Source organism: Gopherus evgoodei, chromosome 3 (genome assembly GCF_007399415.2).
Source record: "Gopherus evgoodei ecotype Sinaloan lineage chromosome 3, rGopEvg1_v1.p, whole genome shotgun sequence".
In the NCBI taxonomy this organism is placed as follows: Eukaryota; Metazoa; Chordata; order Testudines; family Testudinidae; genus Gopherus; species Gopherus evgoodei.
The window spans coordinates 77,213,596-77,235,223 of NC_044324.1; the positions used below are offsets into that span (position 1 = coordinate 77,213,596).

At 41.7% G+C, this 21,628-nt stretch overlaps 1 protein-coding gene across 8 annotated transcripts in view; it reads left to right on the top strand.

The window, feature by feature from the left end:
- Window positions 1-17,831, top strand: part of CFAP206 (cilia and flagella associated protein 206) — a 44,927-nt gene extending 27,096 nt beyond the window's left edge. For all 8 annotated transcript variants that reach the window (XM_030555892.1, XM_030555890.1, XM_030555895.1 and 5 more), the window contains 4 exons: window positions 1,889-2,029; window positions 8,186-8,379; window positions 9,859-10,002; window positions 17,365-17,831. In XM_030555892.1, the coding sequence (XP_030411752.1) occupies window positions 1,889-2,029; window positions 8,186-8,379; window positions 9,859-10,002; window positions 17,365-17,595 (710 nt within the window). In that variant the 3' untranslated portion in view covers window positions 17,596-17,831. The remainder of the gene's footprint in view (window positions 1-1,888; window positions 2,030-8,185; window positions 8,380-9,858; window positions 10,003-17,364) is intronic.
- The last annotated feature ends 3,797 nt before the right edge of the window (window positions 17,832-21,628 follow it).

Consider the following 21,628-nt stretch of genomic DNA (forward strand, 5'->3'; position numbering starts at 1 on the left):
AAAATGAGCATAAGCCTAACTCGCTTTATCTACCTAGTACTCACTATTTTGAATCTATAAGAACCTGTATCAGGGAGATTGGAGAGAAACCTGGTTGCACGACTGGTCCCTCTGAGCCCCCAGAGTGAACAACAACCAAAAACTAACAGCGCACACAAAATCTTCCCTCCCTCAAGATTTGAAAGTATCCTGTCCTCTGATTGGTCCTCTGGTCAGGTGACAGCCAGGCTCACTGTTTTTGTTAACCCTTTCCAGACAAAAGAGATATGAAGCACTTTTGTTCTATTAACTCTTATTTATGACAATGACATTCAACAGATTCATGAACAATGGGATGCAATCCTGACTGAGTCCAGATTAGTAGCACAGAATATTGGCATTTTATCTGAGTTCTCCATCAGTCACAACTTACCTACTGAATCTGATGCCGAGCAGCATTATAGGGTCAATCAGGTCTTGCACGTCAATTTGAATCACTGCAACTAATTTATATCCTTTCTGGGTTTCTGTGGCAGTTCAACAGACTGAGTAATGAAGATCTACTCTCTGCAACTGAACAATTTCAGCACCACTACAGCAAAGAAATCTCAAAAGATCTCTGTGACGAGGCCATCTTCCTCAAATGAATATATTCCACAAACTTTAAATTGGATTGCAAGCCAAAGGAATTGCTTTGAGAAATACTTGAACTTGGACTCTCTGGGGTGTTTCCTAATATTATAATTGCATTGCGTATTTTTGTCAGTTTGCCTGCATCAGTGGCTTCAGATGAACGCACCTTCAACTTGTTGAAGCAGGTAAAGAACTATCACCATTCAACAATGGAACAAGAGCATTTGAATGAGCTTCCCATGCTTAATATTAGCTGTGATATTGTACAGAAGCTAGATTTTTCCTGAATAATTAGTGCATTTGCACAGAAAAAGGCTAGAAAAGTATTTGTTAAATAAAAAAAATGCAAATTATATCTCAGTGTGTTTTTGGTGCCTTATTTGGTTTTCATGTGTCATCATTTTTTATTTTTATTATGGCTAGGGGACTCAAAAGTTGGAAGTGGCCTGGACCTCTGAGAGGGCCTGAGTGTAGGTATGAATTTATATCATAAAGTACAGCTTTAACTATTATTAAAGTAGGTATATAAATGCATCCAATTAAAATGCCACATTGATTTTAGAAATTCCCTGCACTTTAATAATTCAGGATTCCTTGTGTTTTGCTTTGTCTATTTATGCCTTCTGAAACCTCTGAGATAGAGGAAAAAAAACAGTTTAATTCATTAGGGATATTAGGTTATCAGAAATATTTGCTTAGGAAGATGTCCCTATCAGTTAACGAAGTTCTGCTGTAGTGGATTTGAAACAAATGGGTGAGTTTTTAAAACAATGGCTGAAATTATTAGATTTTACTTTCTGTTTGTGGCCATGTGCGCAGGGCTGGCTCCAGGCACCAGCTTAGCAAGCAGGTGCTTGGGGCGGCCACTCTGGAGAGGGTCGGCAGGTCCAGCAATTCGGCACTCCTGGTCGGAGCGAATGACCTCCCGCCGAAATGCCGCAGATCATGATCGCGGCTTTTTTTCTTTTTGGGCTGCTTGGGATGGCAAAACCCCTGGGGCCGGCCCTGCATGTGCGTCCAAGAAAAAGCTAAACTGTTAGAATGTCTGGAGGCAGTCTACCACCAAAAAATAAGTAGGCCATGGTGTACCGGGGCCTGATTTTCAGAAGTGCTAAGTATTCCCGCTCCTGTGGAAACCAGTGGAGCTGTGGGCGTTTAACACTTCAGGTCACAATGTGTTAAAGCATGATTGAATTCCCTTTGAGATTCCCATTAAATCACATTTTAGGCATCATGTATTTTATTGTCATCTTTCCTTTGCCAAATTCTCTTTCAGGAATAAAAGTAAATGTTTCTGATTTCAAGGAACAAGAGTGGCTTTTTCCAGAAACCACGGCTAATTTTGATCAGTTGTTAATCCAGTACCGTGGGTTTTGTGCTCACACACTTGCTGAAAAAGATGGCCTCCTCCTCCCAGGTCTGTTCTGTATTATTATTTATTTATTTTATTAATTATTTGTATTATTGGTGCCTAGAGTTAAAAGTTTTCTTACTGTAAATATGTATATATTAGCAAAAAAACCATTTAAAGATATATACGCTGTGTATTTCCTTCTGTGCCAGCATGCAAACTAGAATAATCCATTGAACACTTTTTTGCACTTTATACCTAACATATAGTTCTAATAATCCTCTGTGGTTTTGAGTGTTTGTGAAATTATAATTAGTGTTCATATAACAATATGTTCTGGACTTGGCTATGTTGTTCATATGTTTTGTCCCAGCAACCTCTCCAGCTCAAATATGTCTCTACCTAAGTTCCTTCTAAGGTGCGCAGTGGTCTGTGATGGGATGTTAGATGGGGTGGGATCTGAGTTACTACAGAGAATTCTTTCCTGGGTGCTGGCTGGTGAGCCTTGCCCACCTGCTCAGGGTTTAATTGATCGCCATATTTGGGGTCAGGAAAGAATTTTCCTCCAGGGCAGATTGGCAGAGGCCCTGGAGGTTTTTTGCCTTCCTCTGCAGCATGGGGCACAGGTCGCTTGCTGGTGGTTTCTCTGCAGCTTGAGGTCTTCAAACCACAATTTGAAGACTTCAGTAACTCAGGCCTGGTCTACACTACATGTTTAAACAGAATTTAGCAGCGTTAAACCGATTTAACCCTGCACCCGTCCACACAACGAAGCCCTTTATATCGATATAAAGGGCTCTTTAAACCGATTTCTGTACTCCTCCCCGACGAGGAGAGTAGCGCTGAAATCGGTATTGCCATGTCGAATTAGGGTTAATGTGGCCACAATTCGACGGTATTGGCCTCCGGGAGCTATCCCACAGTGCTCCATTCTTACCACTCTGGACAGCAATCTGGAGTCGGATGCACTGCCCAGGTAGACAGGAAAAGCCCCGCGAACTTTTGAATTTCATTTCCTGTTCGCCCAGCGTGGAGAGATCATCAGCACAGGTGACCACGCAGAGCTCATCAGGTAACAATGCAGTCTCCTGAGAATCGAAAAAGAACTCCAGCATGGACTGCATGGGAGGTACTGGATGTGATCGCTGTATGGGGAGAGGATTCTGTGCTAACAGAACTCCGTTCCAAAAGACGAAATGAAAAAACATTTGAAAAAATTTCCAAGGCCATGATGCAGAGAGGCCACACCAGGGACTCAGTACAGTGCTGTGTGAAAGTTAAGGAGCTCAGACAAGCCTACCAGAAAACCAAAGAAGCAAACAGAAAGTCCGGGGCAGGGCCGAAAACATGTCGCTTCTATGCTGAGCTGCGTGCAATTCTAGGGGGGTCCGCCACCACTACCCCACCCCTGTCCGTGGATTCTGAGGTAAGGGTGGTAATCGCAGCCATGACAGAGGATTCTGCGGACGGGGAAGATGAGGAGGAAGAGGAGGACGAGCTTGTAGAGAGCACACAGCACTCCGTTCTCCCCAACAGCCAGGAGCTTTTTCTCACCCTGACAGAATTACCCTTCCAGCCCTCCCAAGCAACTATCCCAGACAATGAAGCCATGGAAGGGACCTCTGGTGAGTGTACCTTGTAAATATAAGACATGGTTTAAAAGCAAGCGTTTTTTAATGATTAATTTGCCCTGAGGACTTGGGATGCATTCGCGGCCAGTACAGTTACTGGAAAAGTATGTTAACATGTCTGGGGATGGAGCGGAAATCCTCCAGGGACATCTCCATGAAGCTCTCCTAGAGGTACTCCAAAAGCCTTTGCAGAAGGTTTCTGGGCAGCGCTGCTTTATTCCGTCCTCCATGGTAGGATACCTGACCACGCCATGCATGTAGCAGGTAATCTGGTATCATTGCATGACAAAGCCTAGCTGCATATGGTCCCGGTGATTGCTGGCATTCAAGCAACATCCGTTCTTTATCTCGCTGTGTTATCCTCATGGTAACCTGCTTGAAATTCATGAATTTAAGTAAGGAGACAGAGATGGGCATTCCTTCTGGGCTGTTTGCCTGTGGCTTAAAAGAAATCCTTCTCTGCAGGTAGCTAAGCAGGGGGAAGGGGGGGGGGGCGATTGGCACTGAGCTTTTCCGTGTTTGGCTAGCAGGGATATTCCCTGCTACCAGCCACGCGGTTGGGGGAGCAAAGCGGGGTGTTTAGCAGTGATCTTCCATGATACCATCCATGGGGTGGTTTCTGCTGCTACACGTTAACAGGAAAGAAGCAGCACTCATTGGGCTTTGCTTGCTATTTGGGAAAGGAGGGCGCTGGATAGATGAAGGCTGCAGAAAACGAAAGACAATGGCTTACCATGGCCGCATGCAAGCCAAATTCTGCTGCCCAGACGTGTCTGTGATCTGTAACACCAAAGCCGCAGGCACTCAATATTAAGATGCAAAATGCGACCTTGTAGTGAAAACACATGTGCTATGTAAGGTGAATAGTGTTGTTCACTGTGAAAGAGTATGACCATTGTTCTCTAAAATGTATCTTTTTAAATATTTCTCTCCCTTTTTTCCCTCCCTCATGCAGCTGCAAATTTTTCAAGCCTCTCTACTCTGTCCCAAAGGCTATCTCAGATAAGGTGGCGGGAAAAAAAGACGCAAGAAGAAATGTTTTCGGAAATCATGGAAGTGACCCGCAATGAAAGAGCTCATCTGAATGAGTGGAAGGACGTGATAGCAAAGTACAGGAAAGATGCCAGTGACCGTGAGGACAGGAGGGACGAACGTGAGGACAGGAGGGACACTCGAGATGAGAGAAGAGATGCTCGAGTTGAGAGGTGGCGGCAGGAAGATCAGCGGTGGTGGGATGCAACTCTGGGGCTGCTGTGTGATCAAACTGACATGCTCTGGCATATGGTGGAGCTTCAGGAATGGCAGCAGGATCACAGAGTGCCATTGCAGCTCCTGTATAACCAACCTCCCCCCTCACCATGTTCCTTAGCCTCCTCACCCACCAGACGAGTAAGAACTCATGGGGGTAGGCTCCGTGTACCCGCCCACTCCACCTCAGTGGTCAGCCCAACCAAAAGGCTCTCATTATTATGAAATTTTTTTAGTGGCCTTTTCCTTCCCTACTATCCTCCTCCCAAGCCCCACCTGGGCTACCTTGTCAGTTCTCTCCTTTTTTTTTTTTTTTTATAATTAAGTAATAAAGAATACATGATTTTTAAAGAGAGTGACTTTATTTCCTTAGAAAGCAAGCTGTGATCAAAGGGGTGGGTGGCTTATAGGGAAGGAGTCAATAAAGGGGGGGGGGGTTCATCAAGGAGAAACAAACACAACAGTCACACTGTACCCTGGCCAGTGATGAAACTGGTTTTCAAAGCTTCTGTAATGTGAACCGCTTCCTGGTGTGCTCTTCTAATTGCCCTGGTGTCTGGCTGTGCGTAATCAGCGGCCAGGTGATTTGCCTCAGCCTCCCACCCTGCAATAAAGGTTTCCCCCTTACTGTCCCAGAGATTGTGGAGCAAGCAGCAATAACAATGGAGACATTGGTTTGGCTGAGGTCTGAGTGAGTCAGTAATGTGTGCCAGCGTGCCTTTAAAATGGCCAAATGCACATTCTACCACCATCCTGCACTTGTTCAGCCTGTAGTTGAACAGCTCCTGACTACTGTCCAGGCTGCCTGTGTATGGCTTCACGAGCTATGGCATCAAGGGGTAGGCTGGATCCCCCAGGATAACTACAGGCATTTCAACATCCCCAACTGTTATTTTCTGGTCTGGGAAGTAACTCCCTTGCTGCAGCTGTTTAAACAGAGTAGTGTTCCTGAAGACAGGAGCGTCATGAACCCTTCCCGGCCATCCCACGTGGATGCTGGTGAAATGTCCCTTGTGATCCACCAGTGCTTGCAGCACCATGGAAAAGTACCCCTTGAGGTTATGTACTGGGTGCCCTGGTGCTCCAGTGCCAAGATAGGGATATGGGTTTCATTTATCACCCCCCCATAGTTAGGGATCCCATTGCAGCAAAGTCGTCCACTATGACCTGCACATTTCCCAGAGTCACAACCTTTTGTAGCAGCAGCTTAGTGATTGCTTTGGCTACTTGCATCACAGCAGCCCCCACAGTAGATTTTCCCACTCCAAATTGATTCCCGACTGACCGGTAGCTGTCTGGTGTTGCAAGCTTCCAGAGGGCTATTGCCACTCGCTTCTCAACTGTGAGGGCTGCTCTCGGTATTCTGGCGCTTCAGGGCAGGGGAAAGCAAGTCACAAAGTTCCATGAAAGTGCCCTTATGCATGCGAAAGTTTCGCAGCCACTGGGAATTGTCCCACACCTGCAGCACTATGCGGTCCCACTAGTCTGTGCTTGTTTCCCGGGCCCAAAATCGGCGTTCAGTGGCTAGAACCTGCCCCATTACCAGCAGGATCTCCAAAGCGCAGGGACCTGCAGTTTGACAGAATTCTGTGTCTATGTCCTCATCACTCTCGTTGCCGCTCTGCCATAGCCACCGCCTCCTCGCCTCGCTTTGCAGGTCCCGGTTCAGCATTGACTGCACGAGGTGTTTAAAATGTCCGTGATTGCTGTCTTGAGCTCAGCAGGGTCCATGCTTGCCACCGAATGGCATCTGCACAGTTCACCCAGGAAAAAAGGCACGAAACAGTTGGCTGCTGCTGCTTTCATGGAGGGAGGGGTGAGGCTGTATCCAGGAGCACCAGCGGCAATGTTTTTTGCCCCATCAGGCACTGGGATCTCAATCCAGCATTCCAATGGGCAGGGGAGACTGCAGGAACTATGGGATAGCTACCCACAGTGCAACGCTCAGGAAATCGACGCTAGCCTCGGTACATGGATGCACACCGCCGAATTAATGTGCTTAGTGTGGCCACGTGCACTTGACTTTATATAATCTGTTTTAAAAAACCAGTTTCTGTAAAATCAGAATAATCCCGTAATGTAGACATACCCTCAGACATAGGTTAGAGGTTTGTTACAGGAGTGGATGGGTTGAGATTCTGTGGCCTGCATTGTGCAGGAGGTTAGACTAGATTATCATAATGGTTCCTTCTGGCCTTAAAGTATATGAGTCTATGAGCTGCCTATTAAGCACTGCGCAGGCGCTTGGGGCTGTGGCAGGGAGAGATGCCTCTCCACAAGCCCCGTACCTGCCGTGATGCTGCTCCCCAAACCCAGCCCAGTCCCAGACCTGGACCTGCTGCGGGGAGAGAGAGTGGGCTGGGGAGGAGTCCTCTCTATCTCTCCACCTTAGCCCTGGGGGAGCCCCACTGGACCCCAAACCCCTCTCTCTAGCCCCATCCCAAATCCCGCGCCACCAGCTGGAGCCCTCACCCCCCCCTTACCCCAGCCCTCTGCCTCAGCCCTGAGCCTCTCCCACACTCTGAACCCCTCGGCCTCACCCTGCCACATGAATTTTGTTATGTGTATCAGTGTGGAGGGGATGTGTCACATATCACCTCCATATTGGTGTACATAACAAAATTCATTCCACACATGGGTGGGAAAAATTAGAGGGAACACAGGCTCTACTTGCTCATCTTTTTTGGTGATACTTAATAATCCTGTCATTTCTTTTAGTATAACTGATGGTTTAGTTTGGTTTTCGGGGGGGGGGGGAATGGGGGCAAAATACCACTGTTTGTAGCAGTAAAAACAGAACTTTAATTGTAGTTCAACTTCCTGACCTACTTAGTATTGTCCTTTGGCATAAAAGAGTAATTAAATTACAATCTCTCTTCCACAGGAAATGTGAAGGGCAGATATGTGCAATATAAATGAAAGGGAACATATTTTATATTAACTTGATAGATATGGATGATAAAAGTCTGAGTAGTCTTTCTGGTTGTAATTTAAGCATGATCCAGACTATAATAATATCTAGCTCTTATGTAGCACTTTCCATCAGTAAATTTCAAAGTGCTTTACAAAGGCGGTAGATATCGTTATCCCTCCTGGGGAACTGGGTGTAAGATGGTCATCATCAGTTCTGATGATTTGTAGAAGCTGACTTTCACAGTATCTGATTCTACTATGTAATGGAGAGCATTTCTTAATTTTGAAAAAGGTTTAGATTGTAGGTTCTGTTACAATTCCAAAAGCGATGGAGTAAGAGCTGGTTGAGGGAAATGTATACTCATGATTATAGGAGCCTTGTGTGTTGAATGATTTATTGGTTCACTCTTGTTTTGGCTTCATTTGTTAGGAAATCCTGCTATTGGAATTTTGAAACATAAGGAGAAATATTACACTTTCAGTTCCAAGGAATCAGCATATGTTTTTGCCCAAAACCCAGATATGTTCATTCAGTTGATTGGAGAAAAAGCAAAAGAATGTGCTGAACTTATTCAGCTGCTTGAGCTTCATCATCAGTTTGAATCCCTTGCTCCTCATTCACAGGTATTCACTGCTTGCATCCCCTGTTGAATAGGTGATGTGACACTGACCTAGCTGTCCTTTAGATTCACTGAAAAGCGCTGGGACCTGGCCAATCTGGAATTAGTGGGACATAGAAAAAAATGTGTTTTATGGAGAGAATACTTTGTCTGAGGACATATGTAATCCTCTATCCAGCAAAGAGAGTACAGTATGTGGGGATCCAGCAGATCCTACTCTTTGGTGTGCAGATGATGGGCATCACCTCTGGGAAGTTGTTCATCCTTAAACTCTATATGTGGGAGGGGCAGGGCCACGGAAATTCAGTGGTGGCAGCATTCTCCCATCTTCAGTCCAGAGAAATTCTGTAGATGATATTTCCTGTTCCCCCTTTGTACGAATCGTTTGTATAAGGGAGGAGAGGACCCTGTGTAATTAAACATTGTAGATGAATATGAGAAACTTGGTCAGCACAAGTTGGAGACCCTTTGTCCATCCCTGTATATTGTAATAGGGAAAAAATGTTATTTGGGGGGAAAAACCATAGATGATATTTTTAAAATTAATATTTTTAGCATATGGGTGTTAACATTGGTGTCCTGGACAAATTCCAACTTGGACAACTGCATTCTGCTTTTTAAATTCCCCCTGCAGTTTCAGTTAGATATTGTATTCTTCATTTAATTGTTCTGTGTATTGTTAAACAGGTGCTAGGCTTTACCCCAGAGGTAGCTACTTTTCAGCAACCCCTGCATAAATTTTGTACAGTAACTCCTCACTTAAAGTCGTCCCGGTTAACATTGTTTTGTTATGTTGCTGATCAGTTAGAGAACATGCTTGTTTAAAACGTTGTGCAATGCTCCCTATAGTAGGGCAGCTGCCCCACTCCAAGGTAAAAGGGATTAAGAGCAGCTCAGGGAGGCTGGCGAGGTAGTTGGCCCTAAGTGTGGCTGGCTTCATCAGGCCACAGCTAGCCTGCATAAAAGGGCTGTGGGGCTAGGAGATAGAGAAATCTCACTTTAGCACTGGAGTGAGAAGGGCTCGCTGCCTGGGAGCAAGATACCTGAAGCAGAGCAGTGCTGGGGAAGGGAAAAGGGAGTTCCAGCCTGGTAAAGTGTGTGCGCGTGGATGCGCGCACACACACACTTTTGTCTGGTGAAAAAAATTTCCTTGGAACCTAACCTGCCCTATTTACATTAATTCTTATGGGGAAAGTGGATTTGCTTAACATCGTTTAGCTTAAAGTAGCATTTTTTTCAGGAACATAACTACAATGTTAAGCGAGGAGTTACTGTATCTTAGTTTAAATTTGTAAAATATTTTAGGATCCTCTGGAATGACAGATACTATATGAACATAAGATGATTATTGACCACTAGTTACTAAAAGACTTCTATATTTTGTAGTCAAGTCTTTAAAGCTTTCACACTGTGCTGTGTCTACATGTCATTTTTTCCCCTGTGACTTATGGATTCTCCTAAGAAATACCTGTATCTTCTCCAGGTCAGAAGTGGAGACAAACGTTCAGTGAAACCAATTACCAAATGCGACAGCAGTACTCAGACTGACACCCATATATTGCCTCCAACTATTGTGAAGTCCTATGAGTGGAATGAATGGGAACTGAGGAGAAAAGCCATAAAATTGGTTTGTATCAGTATTATCTGGAAGATTAAGCCTTTCAAAATTTGGCAAGTTTGGCAGAAGGTCAGACTAGATTATCATAATTATTATCCCTTCTGGCATTAAAATCTATGGAGACACAAGTTCCTGTAATCATTTGTTTGATCTTATTTCACTGTATTTCATATTCCTGTTTCAAAAGCTTCCCCCCCCCCATTTTTTTTTTTAAAGCAATATTTTCCTGGCTAGATCCATTGGTTCTAAAGTCTGAGGCACTCTTTTAAGTTGTAAGATTCTTTCAAATAATAGTGAATTTTTAGGGTGCTACTCTGTACTAAAACAGCTTAACTAATACAGACCGCTTAACCATTTGGAAGTTATGTGCTATATCTTACCTTTGTAGTACAATGATACAAAAAGGGCTAAGATGATTTAAAAAAAAGTTACTGCAAATGAAGCTGTATACATTAATAAATATTATACCACCAAGTCACAAGGAAAAAAAGTTGTAGTAACTGTAGTAAAGTGTGGGTAAAAACACCACTAAGAGATTATAAAACTACAGAGAGTGAGTTGAAGAAAATATGCTACATGATTGATGAGAGAATCTGTAATAACTGTCCCTTGTATATGAAAATGTGTATTGAGCTTTTTCTTGCCTTTTGAAGTCTGATTTCAGACATCCAGTGAAATGTGTAAATTTTATAACACTGAGTTGTGTATTCTGGCCAATAACAAATTAACTGACTGCCAGGTTTGCTCATAGCAACATTAATTTACTATCAATTCGCGGGCCTGATCCTGCAATGAGTTCTGCTTGAATAGACCAAGATGGAAGTCACTGAAGGATTGGGGCCTTAATTTGTTTCCTAGTAAATTATTTTTCACTTTGTCCTAACTCCTTCCATGTTGACTTACATCATCCAGTTTGCAATTTTTTTGTGCATATTTTGCACAGGACCAATTCAGAGTGTAAGATAGCACAGCAACAAAATAAATACATTTTTTGTGTTGGATATAGAATGTTGAGGCAGGTTTTTCAGGTATCGTTACTTAATCTGTAGAAGTATATGACCTGCTGTTAGAAATTGCAGGTATGTCCTTAATATTCTGGCTGTAAATTTAAAAAAAACACACCCCAAACAATAAGTGCCTTTCAAATAATTTTTTTTTCCTTACAGTCTGCACTGCATACTATGGTTTCAGTTGTTAGATTCATGCAACATTGGGGTAATAGTCTAATCTTAAATCTACACAGAAGATCTCATCTCTGTTATTCTGATCATTCTACCTGCCATGAGTTCTGCATAAGTCATGTAGGCAGAGCAGACTATCAGAATAAAGATCCACTTTGCGGAACTGAAAATCGAATTTTATCCTTCTTGATTATCCATCAGTTTGTGTAATTTGTTACTGTTCTCCCTCCTAGCATTATCCTATAAGACCTTTGTTTTCCAAATTGTATATTGGGACCTGTGTTTTAAATTGTATTTTAAAATATAGAAACATCAACTCAAATCCATTAGAGCAGTAGACACAGACACTACCTCCTCATTATCTGTTACCCTGTTATGGAGGGTTTTTAGAACCCAAAGCAGCGGTAGCTTAATTGTTTTATTTTAAGCAGTGTTAGGAATAAATTATTGGGAACACAGCTGAGAGATTGATAAAAGTAAGCATGCTTTTATTTAAAACTACTGTTTATTAGTTTTAAGCATGTATAGACATAAGCAATAGGTTTAGAACATTTTAAATAATTATTTAAAATTAGAGATGGTGTTGAGTAATTAGTCGCAGGTCAGCAATGGCAAGTTGCCTTTTTGCCAAGAGTAAGGTGTTAGGAAAAAAGTTTTTCAGAATAGCTTTAGAGAACAGTTTTAGAGTACATTTTTATTTCGTTTTCTTATAATTATTTTTTAATTTTAATAAATTAATAAAATATTTTAATACTTTGTTATAATAAGGTTTTATATTAAACACACTTAACCTTGAGGTCTTTAATTATTTATTTTTAGTTTTATAATTAGCCTTTTTTTTTTTTTTGGTCATTGTTTGGATTAGCAGAAACTGCAAGCCTGCAGCTAGTATTTGACTTTAGGTATGGCTACACTTGCAGCTGTACAGCGCTGCCGCGGGAGCGCTTTGAAGTGTGTGTGTGGTTGTGGCGCCAGCGCTGGGAGAGAGCTCTCCCAGCACTGCAGGTACTCCACCTCCCCGTGGGGATTAGCTTACAGCGCTGGGAGCCGTGCTCCTAAAGTAACAGATCATTCAGGTGTAAACAAGGGGTTTGTCTTCAAAATTCCTGCTTGTTCAAATTAACCCTTAGCTAAGGGTACAGAGCAGACTCATTAATCTCTAAGTGGTCTCAGTGCCACTAGAGAGGCCAGAACATCACATTCAGGAGGTGTGTGGGTTACATATGTCATTGTATAACCTTTGTGTGGGCTAGAGTTCACGTCATTGCTCTTCTCCGGTGCCTAAAACCCCCCCAACACCCACCTGGAGACCCGGAGTTCAGTCTCTAAGGATTTTCAGGAAAGATTGATGTGTACATACAACCACCATAAATTAATAAAATAAAACAATATGGCTGCAGTTAGCTTGATCAAATTCTGGGGTTACATATGTCAAAGTTAGACTCAGGACTCACAGTTTGTCAGACCACTCTGTTCTATTAGTACAGCGCTCTGCTAATAACATCCAGATAATGTGAGCACCATGCAAGACACAAACTATCTTCTTTATACAGATAAAAGGGCGAGCACTTAACAAGATAAAAAAAAGGAAGCAGAATCTGATAAGTTTACCAGGGCTAGGCATGCATATCTGATTTCCTTACTAACTATTACCGATCCTCTGTTAATGTTTCGCCATTAGCACCCTTGTTTATGCCTAATGTTTCTTTTCCTGGCACCTGTATTTCAACATTTCTTATTTCTGCTTAAATACAACATTTCTTTAATCCATTCTTATTTTTACAATTTAATTCATTCTACTTTCACAATCCCTCCTTTTGGTCAAGCTCACGCCATGACCAAAATTTTACTGGTTCCACAAATCAATCGTTCTTTATTTCTTCATCAGTGATATTTAAAATCATCATATTAGCACTCTGGTTTGGGGCAGCTATCTGGGTGACACAGTTCTGGATACAACAGGAGATTAACTGAAAGCATACAAAAATCACTTTGTTCTAAGTGGCTAGCGCAATCTATTACCTCATTGGTATTATCAGGTATAAACACACAACATTCTTTTCCAATGAGAGCACAGGTCCCTCCTTTGGCCGCCAGCACTATGTCTAATGCCTGACGGTTTTGGAGGGCTACCTGTCGGATCGCCCCTGTTTCTTTGGCCAGGGTTTTTAAACTTTCTCTGGTTTCATTTGCCATTATTTCAACTACTGCTTGTAACCTCAGGAGCCTTTATTTAAAAACATTTTAATTTTTGTAAAGAATCAAGATACCCCTTAAGGGTTAAATGCTAAATCCCAAAGCCAAACAGCACTAATTACCTGGGTCTTGCAAAAAGGTCTGTCAGTTTTGCAACTTTGAATTAAAGAGTCAAATGAGTTTTTAGTGGCATTAAAAACAAAACCAAAACCAATTTATCTCACACCTAGAAAACAGGAGTTTTACAAACCAGATGTGTTGGTTTAGATTCTTAGAACTTTACATATTTTCACAGACAAATAGATACATACACAATTTCTTTTCCTTAACATTCCTTTACACTGCTTTGTTTTTACATAGCTGTATATATATTTGGATTATTTACAGGCATTCTTCTGGAAAAGGGCCCATTTTCCCTTCAGAATGGCTGCAAAGAAACCAAGAATTTTCTCTCTTCAATGTGGTCCTTTTTTAACATTTTCCACAAAGTTTAACTGCTTAATTTTCTTCAGCCTCTGTAGAGTTAACTTTTCACTCTTTTCTTAAATCACTTGTTTATGTCCCAAAATGACACCTTTATCACCTCAGATTTCACCATTTTAAGTATTGTTCCAGGGGTTCATGCCTGCATTTACTGCTTTTCTTACTCCTGACACTATTCCCTTAGGGCTTTCAACCTGTTTTTCAGTTTCTTTATCTGTTGCTTGCCTGCTTGTCTGGGCCCGATCCTGCTTTTTCCAATGAACCGTTTGTGAGTGATATTGTGGTCATTTCATAATTTTGAAAGAAATGTTCAAGGAAAGGGACCAGGAAGGGCGGGGACTAGTTGAGGAGCCCACCCTCCTTGCTGAATTGGTAGTGGAACACTAAAGAATCAGTTTTTGAGGCAGACAACAAAGGGGAACAAAACAAGGGGCTTTTTGTCCTTTTTACAATGAGATGGGAGTATGAAGGGGGTTGGATCGATCCGGGGTTTGGAGAACGGGGTAAAGGGGAGCGCTCAGTCTGGTGGTGGGAGAGGAGGCTTTTAATAAAGCTTTTAACTTATTATTTGAATATTTGAGAGGTGAGTTTTGATTTTGTCCACCTATGATTTGCCTCTTGCCACCACTGCATGAAACTATTAACCTCTCCTTTAGCCAATTTAGTTTTAGATTGGCCGAGTTCGTCTTTTAAGACGTCTGCTCAGTCTTTGTTTGAAGATTTTAACAGCGGCCACTGAGTTTTGGGATCCCCCTGAGTTAGCCTAGACCATTTTTCCAGAAATTTACAGGAGTCTGGACCCTTTTTACAGGAGTCTGGACCCATACTAAATACATAAAATGAGCCGGCGTTCATTTAGGGAACTGTCCCGACTTAGACGTCTGGTTACCAATACAGGTGGACTTCACACACCAATCACACAAGAAGGAAATTCGGGTTCGTCAGAGCGATGCCCAGTGCAACACACAAAAGGAGCCCACAGGCTACTGCCTCAATCGCCCTTGCTTTCACACCAGAGGTTGTACCCAAAGTGCGGTGCGGCTGCAATTGTGCAGATTCCACTCTCTCAGACCGCGGGGACAGGAACCCCTTGGTTGGCCTATCCCTGGACGGAGACGGCACCCAGACTGAAACACTCCACAAGAGGACGGATAAACACAGAGACAGGACAGTCCTCAGTCCGGACAAAACACAGAAATAATTACCTGACCAGATTCCTGATGTCAGATCCCGGGATCCCTACCAGAACAGAGTGGGAACCAATAGGTTCGATGGCGTAGACCTCACTGTGGCTGTGCGCCTTTCCGCTCTAGTGGAGGGACCGCTCGGGCCAAATGCCCAGGTGCCGGCTACCATGGTCATCCTACAAAAATGGTCAGGAATCACACAGCCTCAGTGAAGATGGTTGCCATCTCGGTGGAACCTCCAAATTGTCAAAGTAGACTCAGGACTCACAGTTTGTCAGACCACTCTGTTTTATTAGCACAGCGCTCTGCTAATAACATCCAGATAGTTTATGTCTTGCATGGTGCTCACATTATCTTCTTTATACAGATAAAAGGGCGAGCACTTAACAAGATAACAAAGGAAGCAGAATCTGATAAGTTTACCAGGGCTAGGCATGCATATCTGATTTCTTTATTAACTATTACCGATCCTCTGTTAATGTTTCGCCATTAGCACCCTTGTTTATGCCTAATGTTTCTTTTCCTGGCACCTGTATTTCAACATTTCTTATTTCTGCTTAAAGGTACATACAACATTTCTTTAATCCATTCTTATTTTTACAATTTAATTCATTCTACTTTCACACATACCCCTTAATTCCAGGGTAACACCCCACTCCTTAAAGGTGGTATATTTTTAAGATTAAGACCTATACATATGTGTAACAAGTTTAGTGGGTTACTCATGAAGGCCCAGCATTAGGCTCAAGGCTTTTAACAGGGACCAAGCAAGAAAGTTCTCACTGGCACTTTTAGATTTTACCACTGATTTTTGTCTTGTTAAAGACCAAACTTTATGTACTTATTTTTGGGGAGTATCCATGGTCTATAGAACCACTGGCTTTGAAATCAATCAATTTTATTTAATTTTTTTAATTTTTTTAATATATCATGTTAGTACTAGGAATATAGCAACCAACGCTAGTTGAAACATTTGAATTACCACAATTGGATGTAAGGCCAGATTAAGAATCCTGGTTGTGGTGGGGGAACATCCCAACAATGTCTTTTACCAATTGTGTTTTGAATTTTTGCTAGCCCTTTTAATTGTTTAATTTTGTTAGTAGCATGGTGGATGGTAATCATGACCTTGCATGCCTTTTGCCTAGCAACTTGCAAATAATTTTTAAATAGGGATGCTTAAATAACATTTTTATAACAATTACATTTATTTTCATGGGTATAGGCATTGCATTACAGTATAAGGTGTATTTTATATTTAATTGTCTGTATTTTAATTTAGGCACTTGAAATTTAAAATTATTTGTTAATAGCCACAAGTTGATAATTACCATAAAAATAAATGTTTTTATGGATTATATTGCCCACATAATGATTGCGAGCACAGGGCATTAACTTTTAAGGCATATATAACTATTACCCACAAAAACAATTACACATTTATTTGCAAAGGAATTTATGGCAAAATGGCATTTTTTGTGTTATTTTAAAATATATATGTTGTTGCCATAAAGCATTTTTTGTACATTTATATTTAATTTTAGTTTTTTAAATAGGGTTTTAATTTTATTGTTTTTTATGTGGTGGCTTTTTATGGTCCATATTTTATAATTTATGGATTTTATTACTATTTGATTAATATTAAGGCCTATGGCCATAATAGGAAAACTTTTATATTTGCTTTTGATATTAATAAAACAAATGTAGTATTCTTTTAAAAATGTTTGATTATAAGTAAATTTTATTGTTGTTGTTTTATTTATTAGGATTGCAATTTTTTTTAGTGTGGGTGGAACTTTTTTAAATAATACTTTTATTTTTTACCATATCGATAATTTACATTTGTATTTGCATGAATGCCAGGGCCAAGGAAACATTACTTGAGGGCACCAACAGCCTGCAGCAGGTGGAAGTCGTCCTTTTTTGGGGACTGCTTAATTCCAAAATAACAACCCATGTTATGGTTTGTTTCATACAGTCCAACAATAACAACTTCATGCCATGTAATTTATATCCTTTTACATCAATGCTAATATTAACAGTTCACTGGAAGGGGGGAACAAACAGATAGTTGATTTTAAAATCCTGGTTCTACAGTATGAAGAATTCACAAAAAGCTTTTTTGTTGCCTTTTCCAACAAAGGTTGCCACAGCAGATTGGTGCTAAAATGACATATTCCACAGTTATGGATTTGTGAAACATGGGGGCTGTACATGTAAAAGAGAAAAATATGCATCATCGTAATCTATAACACTTCCATTTAAGAGAGAAATTATATTTAAGAATAAAATCTTTCTTATTCTGATTCTGTTTTCATATGTAGGCTAATTTGCGTAGGAAATTAACTCACTCAGTGCAGACTAATCTCAGTCATATGAGAAGAGATGACTCCACCCAAGTGTATCTGCTAAAGGATTTTGGTACACAGACTAAACTTGACAACTCTAGCAACGTTCCCAAGCCACAGATTTTCCTGGCTGGTCTCCGAGGAGGATCAACCTCAACTACTTGTATGGTCAAAGTGAACTTAACAAGAGCAGTTGATGAAACCTAAATGAAGTTTAAAAGGAGACATACTGAAGTAAAAATCCAAATAGATTTCTGAAGTAATGTATAGTAAACTGAATTCTATGCCCATTGATTCAAAGAGTTGTTGTTATACTCCATGGTTTCTGTTAGGAACAGCTAAATGGCATTAAGTGATAGTGATTATAAAAAGCCTGAAACATCCAATTTAAAAAAAGTAGAATCCAGGCATGGCTGTAAATTCTGAATTAAACTGGCATTTCTATGGAAGTGTGTGTTTTTGGAATCCTTTAATGTTTTAATACCCGGAATGCTCATCATAACACCACCCTTACGAGCCTTGTCTTTGAAGTTTGATTATATTGTAAAAAGAATAACTGTTATGAGTTAGAGAGACCAAGGGCTAGATTCACAAAGGGAATTAGGTGTTGCAACACTATGCCTGGGTGCCTTGTTGCCTAGTAGAAATCTCAGCTGTGAGTTAGATGTCTGCCCAGGCTCCCCAGGCGTTGTACGGAAGAGTTAGGTGCCAAAGAAAGAGATTCTCAGAAACCAGTAAGCCGAGCCATCTAAATTAGCCAGAAGTGAAATGCAGCGGGAAGGGAGAGGGTGTAGGTCCAGATTGTCAGAGGTATTTACGTCCCTAGCTCCCATTGATAAAGGCCTTTGCTTCTGAACTGAAGCACCTCCCGCTGCTCTGGATTCTCAGCCATGACCTTTAGAGTTAGACGACTAAACCAGGTCAGTCCTTTTTCATGAAAAATGAAAGAGAGACATCCCGCTACTCCATGATAGCCCAGTGATTAGGGCACTGACCTGGAAGACTCGGATTCAAATCCTTCCTTTGCCTGATTTGGGGCAGGAACTTGAACCAAGGTGGCCTAGGTGAGTGCTCTGACTACCAGGCTATTGGGTATTCTGGGCTGGGCCCCTCTCCAGCTCTTCTGGTGAAGCTTTTTCACTGTGTATAAATAATTAAATATTCACCGGGCTAGAATGAGAGACTGACTCTATCACCCAGTTGTTAGGGCACTCACCTGGGATGTCAGAGAATGACATTCAAATCTGTGCTCCAAATTGGGCAGAGTGGGTATTTAAACTTGCATCTTCCACATCCTGGTGAGTGCCCTCACCATTGGGCTATTGGGTATTCTGAGAAACACTTTCTCTCTTGCTGCCTTTTTTGTATGTGTTGGGCCCAAATCTGTAGATGTGCAGAGGAAGGTCTAGTTTAAGAGTCTTGTTTTTGGGCCACCAAAGCTTTCTCTTGCACTAGGGCTCCAAGCTGCTCAATAGCAGTGCGGTGGTGTCAGGACATAGGTGGTTTTGTCAGAAATTTAGGTGCCATGGAGATTTAGGTGCCTATGGGAATAGGAGGCAGCTGAGCAGTGATATTGAGAATGTTAGTGGTGTCTAAATGGTAGATTTAGGTGACTGAAGTGGCAGATAGGCACCTAAGTGCCATTGTAAATCTGACCCCAATCCTCCAATTCTTGCACAAACAAAACTCTCATTGACAGGAAATAATATTAACTAGAGGAAAATCATCTGAACCCTTTGTCTATAATCTTCCCTTTCTTGGTAGAATCACTGAGAATGAAATGATAAATTGGCTCCAGCAGTACCAGATAAGGCAGTGTGCGTGACTCTTCCTAATCAAACTTTCTCCGAGGTATTTTCCCACTAGAATAATCCACAGAACCATAGCTAACACAGAATCAGAGATGGTAGCGTGCACCCTGACAGCTATTACACCAGTTTTCTAGGAATTCTAGCTTTCTAAGTGTTTTCTGTATTCAGTGACTAAATAGTAGTGAGCACACTAAAAATGACTAGCTAGTGGTAGACTTCATTGTAGCCTTGCAAAATTTTACTTTCCTGGTAACTTTTTTATTTTTACATCCAAGTAAAATATCCTTTGGGTTTTTTTTTTTTTCCACCATGGTTAGGACAGGCTAGTAGAATATGTGCCTGGTCAAATGCTCCTGGTAATTTTACAATTGACTGAAAATTTGTCTTTACTGTATGAGTCAAGATGCAACAACGTCTTAACAGTATATAAGAGTGAAGAAACAGAAAAACACTTCTCAAGAATGTTGGGGCTGATCGATGTTTAGCTCCTGTAAAATGTGTTGGAGTATGTGATTGTACAAAACCATGCTAAGTTTCTGCTCTATCCTTTTGTTCATGTGCTGCATTCAGCTCCATCCACAATGCTGGGCCATATAGGGAATAATCTTTTTAGAAATGTGTGATGCTGGCAGACCAGGTGCCAGCTCATGCCAAGGCCCCTAGGTCTCAAATGAACACTGACAAATGCATAGACTTTATGAAATGCTTGTAGGATGCTGCATGTATTAATCTCACTTATAATATTTGTATTCCATTTTATATTATACTGAGTGTTTGCATTGCAACCCACTATAATCGTGTAAATCACCAGACAGGAAAGAAGCATTAACTAATGTAAAATGCGGACTTTCTACAGGTGTTAGGTCCTGTCCACCAAATAAGCCATTGTGAAACATCAAAGAACAAAGACTTTGCATTCTTGTCCCTCCCCACCCACACTAAGAGGAGACCTGCATATGAACTCATGCCATGAGTTTGAACTCTGGGAGCATAGGGGTTGACTAAAAAATGAGTGGGTGCTTAGCACCCACCAGCAGCCACCTTCCCCCTCTTGTTGACTGGCAGCCCCACCGATCAACTCTTCCCCTCCCTCCCAGCACCTCGTGCCCTCCGCAATCAGCTGTTCCACGGTGTGCAGGAGGATTGGGAGTAACCTGAACATTGTGATTTTTGGAGCAAGGGACCATCTGTCAGAAAGGCAAGCTTCCCTAGGTGGCAAGATAAGAGGCCTGTCTGTGACTCCATGGTTAGGCTGTAATAGTGCCTAGGAAGTTTACATTTGATACCTGGTTGGTGAAATCTAAGTATAGAACTCACAACCAGTTTGGGGTTTGTGCCCTGCTTCTTGATGGTCTGCCCTGAGGATGGCACTCATGCTCTTTAGCCAGTCTAGACAGCTTGACATAATGACTTGAAGGGATTCAAATAGTGAGGACTAGAGAGCTCCTTAGTGTCCTTCAAATACAAGGTAATTAACTAGGCTGTTGCTACACAGACATGATTGCACTGAAAACCCATATTAATTCTCTTTCCACATAAGTAGATTGAAAGTTAGATCAAAAGGTACCTTGCCTATGTTTTTAAAGAAGAAGGAGGCAAATCCATGTGAGGCACTTAATAAAAAAAAAAAGAAAATGAAAAAACTGCCTGAAGGTGGAATGGCTTATGAATATATTCTCTCTTCTTTTCTTGTGGCCCCAAACCTTTTTTAGCCATTACCATAGTGTGGTTGTCTAAGGCTGGCTGTGCATGTTGCTTTCTTCTCTGTATGTTCTCATGTGTACTTCTCTGCCACAAATTTAGCCAAAACAGTACCCAGTGAAGCCCTCCGCCCAGTTAGCTCAAATCCTGTGTGGACTCTGATATACCTTTGTTTTAAGTGGGGACTGCCATAAAGGAGATTAACTCTATTTTAAATGAAGGGTGGCGGTTCCACCCACCGGCTTCAATGTTTTTCCCAACTCACAACACTGCATATTTTATTTTTCTTTAATCTGCACAATGGTAAATTATCTGGGTCCTGATTTTCAGGATGCTGAGCACCTGCAGGTCTCATTAACTTTAGTTGATGTTCGGCATGTCTGAAAACCAGCCACCTAATGCCTACATAGTCTGCAATTTTTATTTTAGTGCTCAGTAACACTTCAGTAAAGAGACACTAGCAAATGAACAGGCACAAGAAGGGCCAAGACTAGAAGAAGATGGTAAATAAGTAGATTATAACTGTCAGGTTTATGTCAGGTGGTGTTGAAGTATTAAAATGTCAGTCTCCAATTAACTCCTCTCACCTCCACAGCTGATGGAGAGATTTCTGACTTCTTAGTTCAACAGTCCCCAAACTTTTGAGGGTTGCCCCCCGCCCCGCCTGTTCACGTCCTGCTGCCCTCCCTCCCCCCTGCCAACCCCCAGAGCTGGGGCTGGGAGCAGGA